Genomic DNA, 6,355 nt, shown 5'->3' on the forward strand with positions numbered 1-6,355 from the left:
GGTGGAAACGTCGCAAAGAAGGTGCGGACCGCTGTTCCACACCGGGGTGTCCTCCAGCACGAGGCCCGTTTTTGCTGGCTGAAGGGCAAGGACGTCCGGGTCAGCACGTTGCTCGGCGGCCATGGCAGCGTAGTCGACGCTGACATACACCGGAGAAACCAGCACACGTGAAAGACAGTCAGCGACGTGATTGGACTTACCAGCCACATGCTGAATGTCTGTGGTAAATTCTGAAATGGCCGCCAACTGGTAAATGGTAATGGTAAATGGACTGGTTCTTATATAGCGCTTTTCTACTCTGTCCGAGCACTCAAAGCGCTTTATACAGCTAATTCATTCACCCAATCACACCCATTCACACAAGCACTTCTAAGTTTAAGTGCTGAGTATCTAACATTCGTACACATTCACACTCCGATGGATGCATCGGAGAGCAACATGGGGTTAGTATCTTGCCCAAGGATATTTGGCATGCAGACTGGAGCAGCCGGGGATCAAACCACCGACCTTCTGGTTAGTGGCTGATCCGCTCTGCCACCTGAGCTACAGCCACCCAACTGGCACTGCTGGCGTGCGCTCCGTGGGTCAGAGACCTTGGACATCGCAAACGTCAAAGGTTTGTGGTCAACGTACGCAGTAAAGTTGCGACCCTTGAGGAAAAAACGAAAATGTCCTGTCGCGAGGTGCAGGGCCAGCAACTCCCTGTCAAAAACACTGTACTTGCGTTCAGCATCCCGGAGCGTACGACTGAAAAAGGCGAGCGGTTGCCAGAGACCTGAAACCCGGTGTTCCAACACCCCACCCACTGCCACGTCAGACGCATCGGTGGTCAACGCGATCTCCGCCGACGGAAACGGGTGGGCCAGCAGGGCGGCGTCAGCCAGCGCAGACTTGGCTGCGGAAAATGCATGGACGCGTTCCGGCAGCCAGTCAACCGGATCTTTGGCTGTTTTACCTTTTAAGGCAGCATAGAGTGGCTGTAGCAGGTGGGCAGCTCTGGGGAGAAAGCGGTTGTAAAAATTTATCATCCCCAAGAACTCCAGCAACGCTTTAACCGACGTGGGATGCGGAAAAGCCGAAACAGCCTGGACTCTGTCGGGCGGCACCTTTCAGGCCAAACGGCATGCGCAAAAACTCGAACAAGCCGAAGGGGGTAATGACAGCGGTTTTAGGAACGTCTTCGGCGCGTACGGGAACTTGGTGATACCCCAGCACCAAGTAAATTTTAGAAAAAATCTACGTTCCGGCGAGATTGGCAGAAAAATCCTGAATGTGGGGGATGGGGTAACGGTCATTCTCCGTGGCATTATTTAAATGGCGGAAATCTCCGCATGGCCGCCACCGACCGTCCGATTTGGGCACCATGTGAAGTGGAGAGGCCCATGCACTGTTCGAAAGCTGTACAATGCCAAGCCGCTCCATGGCTGCAAACTCTTCCCGAGTGACGGACAGAACACCGGGGGCCCGACCGTGGGAATAATGCTCAACCCCATGCTTCATTAGCTAGAGAAATTAGGGACAGACAGCGATGGAAACTCTAAAAGCAAACGCTGAAAAGCATCCCCGGAGGTCACTACATTAGCCCAAATCAGGGGCTCGGCGGCCCGAGTAAAACAGGGTAGCGAAGAAAACGAGACAGCATCAATTAAACGTCTGTTAGCAACATCGACAAGCAGTCCATGAGCACACAGAAAATCAGCGCCTAAAATAGGTACAGAGCTAGCGGCAACAACAAAGTTCCACTGGAAATCCTGGCCATGAAAACAAACAGTCACCAACCTTTCCCCAAACGTTTTGATGGGAGAGCCATTAGCTGCAATAAGCTGCGGCCCACAGTTCGCTGCTAGTCCGTCTGCAGCGGTAGGGGGAAGGAGGCTCTTCTGGGTTCTCCCAGTTCTGCAAGCTGTCATTCTTGTTTACATGCACCTCCCTCCCTTCCTCCCCTTTTCAATTCTGTAACTACTTCACTTCTATTTAGTACATGGGGATCTGCCAGGGCTGGGAGCCGCCGCCAGTCTCCTTCGAGACCTGCTGCCGCAGCTAAATTCAGGTCCAAGCCATTCACCTTTACCTACTAAAAAGCTATCAAATCTAAAATGAGGATGTGGACGTGACTTTATATAAATGACACTGAACTGAATTGAACTGATTCTGATAACATCTCTGGAGTGGGTAACACTCTTAGAGATCATTTCCTGTGAACTAAAAGTAATAGGAATTGAGAAACTCCCATTTTTAGGTTGGTTAGATGCTGAAAGACCACGTCTTTCATGTGAACATGGAGGGGAAACCCTTGGTATGTTGAACTCTCTTTGTATGTTTGTGAAGGTTCTCAGTCATCCAGGTCATCATAGTTTAAGGAGCTTGAAAAGAAAAGTGTCTGGACTTCTTTAAGTCGTTCACACACATGGACCAGTACCTACTCTTTGACTTCCACTACCCTCTGGAACACAAACTTGGAGTAATCAACCCACTAATGTCCACTGTGAATGACTATCTTTGAAAAGAGGTGTGCCTTCCGACACCAACTCTCTGCCATCTATAATCTAATTTTGAGAACGGCCCAAATGCCTGTCATGTTCTGTGCAATATTTTTGGCTCATGTGCAATTATTTTGGTCCCAGTCTGTTTCAATGTTTCCTACACATACACCATGTATATAGTTCCACTCACATGTGTATACATATACACTGTTTTTTATTTTATTCTATTTATTTAATTATTTATTTATTTTCCGCCTTCGTTGTATATTGGTTTCTCTTCTTCTTACTTTAGCACCTTTGTGGTTCAGCTACCCAATTTTGCTGTGCAAGAAACTGCACAATGACAATAAAAAGCTCTAAGTCTAAGTTAATGCCCACTCACATCCTGGGCCATTTGATCTCAGTAAGTCACACGATAGGGTGGGGCTATGTTTCACAATGGGTTCACCTGAAACCTTGGCTGATTGTGACCCACACATGTTTTCAAACCTAGGCTCTTGGAGGATCAATAGGGGGTTCAGGACCCTCTTAAGGAAACTCCCAATAGCCCTTAATAATCTGGGCCTCTGGGATTGCTCTTAGAACTGAATACACTTCTTGGATGAAACGTCTTCAAGAAACTTACAGAAGTCCGGATGCTTTTCTTTCCAAGCTCCTTAAACTGTCTTTGTAGTATAGGGCCCAGGATGGACTATGGCAAAGACATAAATAATGAGGATCATTTGTACATGAATAATGAAAAATGGTTGGTTTTGGTTTTAAAAAGCCTCATCTACAGAACTGAAGATGGTTTAAGAAGAAGATGGCTTTAGTTGATCTCTAATAAGAAACAACACATTTACACAAGTACTATGACTCTGACAAGAAATAAAGCAGACTACAGATCATGCACTTCTCAAGAATAAAATGTAATAGCACATTAAGGTAGGTGTCATTAGCATCGATCAACATGCTGCTATTTTTATGAGCACCACACTAATGCTGAAGAACTTTCCATTCTGTAAACCTTAGTGTTTTTACCTTAATGCATTAAGTCATTTAAAGATATCACTTGGAATGTATTAGTTAATTAAAGAGAAACTCTTAAACTCAGAAGAATGTATTTTGGATCTTATTTTATCAAGGAAAAATTACTGCATTCAACTAAATATAGATAATATGATAAATAACTGCACATAAGAAATGTCAGGAAAGACTCTTTATATTTCATGTGTCTGAAATAAAGTTTTACCATTTTTTAAGTCACCAAATATTGGCTTTAAAAATCCTGGCTGGGCTCTACTGACATCTTCTGGTGGGCGCTTCTTACTGTTTTAGAGCTCTTGGGTTTCTTCACATTGCTCCTAAAAATGTATATATTTAAAATATTTTTCTGTATTATTTAGTTATACTTACTCTTCTTGCATTGGTTCTTCTGGTAATATCTACTTCTTATGTTGATGGCTTTTGTTTTGCCTTTTTGTGCAACATTTTCATGCATCTTTATTAACTTTGCTTTCATTTTGTCCAGTTTTTCTTTCGGTCAATATTTTAAGCTCTCTGGTTGAATTCTGCAGTTTTTGTCTTTCCGAACACTAAAGTGTCTTATAAAATCGTGTATTATAAAATTGCCATATAGTGAAAGTTACTGTTTGACACATTCACTGTGACATTAGATTAGAAAGATATGCAAACAAAAAAGAACAATAGAATAAGATAAACAAAGACTACTCAATCTCAGTATTTTAAATTAAAAGAGCTGATGGCATTGTTTTTAACTTTTGTTAACATTAGCCTTTGGTGAGTAGAACAGATATTTCCTCAGATATCTTCTGAATGCCTTGTCTCGTATCCCATAAACAAGTGGACTAACAAGTCGAGGCAGAATGTGAACGAATACTGAGATTGTGTAGCGAATAGTCAGAACTCCTTTTGGGAACAAGGATGTCAAACCATTCAGCAGCAAATCATACACGTAGGTGAGCATGCACAGCAGCAGCTGGAAGCCGTGCAGCAGTACAGTGTTTCTTGCTTTCCTGGCGTTTGCAGCAGCTGCCTGTGCAGCGAAAAGGATTCTGAAATATGTGTAGACAAGGGTGAGCCAAACAATAACCAGAAATACAATGTTGGACATAGTTCTCTTCTTTTCTAATTCAGGAAGTCTGAAAACATTTTCTCTAAGGCAGAAAACTCTTGAATGAAAGAAATCTCTGGATTCTGTGGCCAGGCTGGTGAATAAATATGGCAGAATTGTAAGGGAACTTAGCCCCCATATCACTGTGATCACAACGGTTACATTTTTGACTGTACAGATCTGTGAGTGCTGGAGAGGGAAGCATATGGCAATATGACACTCTACTGCCATCACAGCGAGGGTCATTGGAGTGTTAAGGCTGGGAATGACGCCAATCACTAGCAAAATAATACAAAAGGACACATGAAGAGTGAAAATGGCGTAACTGAGAACTGTAATGAGGGTGAGCATGATGAGCAGGAGGATATCATTGATTACCAGATGAATGTACAGGATGTAACGAGGATTTGTGTTGAAAACCTGAAGAGAAGGACAGGATTTAGAACATGAAAGGTGAATTATCCCACTAAACATTGAACGGTGGATAAAAAACAACTGCTTCAGTGACCAAACTTGGACGTCCAAAAATATCATTTAAAAGATGTCACTCCAACGTCTCTTTGCGCGATGGAATGTTCACAGTGCAGAATATATCACATTCTGTCGTCTAGTATCTAGTTCTAAATGGATGTAATAAATAGATGCAAAATTTATGAGCAGGATACAGACCTCATGTTTTTTGAATATGTGCAGCAAGGTGCCGTTGACATAGATGATGGCGATACAGAGGACCACAGTTATCACATTCTTGACAATAGCTATGTTTAACGGGTCCCGATACATAACTGTTGTCAAATTCATGGCAGCATTTGAAAGGTTCATGAGTTGGCCAAAAAACCTGTGGACATCATTGATTGTTATGGCAGGTTGTAACACAGAAGGTGTTAACTTTAAAAACACGGCAAAGTTTTGATATCTATGAGCATTCCTTATCTGATCAATAATAATCTTAGAAATCTTAAATATTCTGCAACACTATTACACCAACCATAAAACACCATATCCAAGCATCAAAAGTAATTCATTTTGCTTAAGCAAATAATTTACATTTCAGAAAATGCATTTTCTGCAATGTAATCCACCATAAATTATTTATTCTCATCAATTCAAAAACCCTTCTGCTCCAGTTTACAACAAACTATGTTTTTCTGCACTAAACTCTGCTTTAGTTAAGTGTGAACTGCAATAAGACATTTTCATTAAAGAAAAAACTCCACATGTTTGACCTATAACATTAACTTAGTCATAACGAGCTGGATAATAGTAGCATTCTCATTCAAAGCAGTAACTTAAATGATAGTTGATAATTGCGCCCGGTTGTGTTACAATCAGAGTTATTATATAGCTGATCACATAAAAAAAAACTATACTACACTAAATGATTCAATACAATACAAATCTCAAAGAATATATAAATTGTTTTCATAAACCACCCCACCCACCAAAGAATAGGTGCTCACCTGGTTATGGTTGACTTCTGTCTAATAAGTTAGTAGCACTTGATAATTTATAATAGTGGTTATATGCAAATGGCGTCAGGTGTGTCTATGTGTGTGAGAGAGGGAGATATCCCCTCCCCCAGGAGTGCTCGTACCCGTTAGTGCATGCACGTGTGTATTAGGCACTTTTGCTAGCTCACAAAGAAGAGACAAGAATCACTGCAAATGTGTCAATATCATGCTTTGTTTTATGGTCCATCTCCTTAGGTTGACATGACACCAACACATGGTCTAGTGTCTATGTTTAAAGTTTGAAAAGT

General features: G+C 42.1%; 1 protein-coding gene across 1 annotated transcript; it reads right to left on the reverse strand.

The window, feature by feature from the left end:
- Positions 1-4,236: 4,236 nt before the first annotated feature.
- On the reverse strand, positions 4,237-5,130 carry LOC102790371 (odorant receptor 131-2-like). The gene has a single exon (XM_006811022.2). It carries the CDS (start codon positions 5,128-5,130, stop codon positions 4,237-4,239), a length of 894 nt encoding a protein of 297 aa, XP_006811085.2.
- Between the last annotated feature and the right edge of the window lie 1,225 nt (positions 5,131-6,355).

The sequence above is a fragment of the Neolamprologus brichardi genome, chromosome 5, assembly GCF_056152115.1.
Source record: "Neolamprologus brichardi isolate AB-2024 chromosome 5, ASM5615211v1, whole genome shotgun sequence".
Taxonomy (NCBI): domain Eukaryota; kingdom Metazoa; phylum Chordata; class Actinopteri; order Cichliformes; family Cichlidae; genus Neolamprologus; species Neolamprologus brichardi.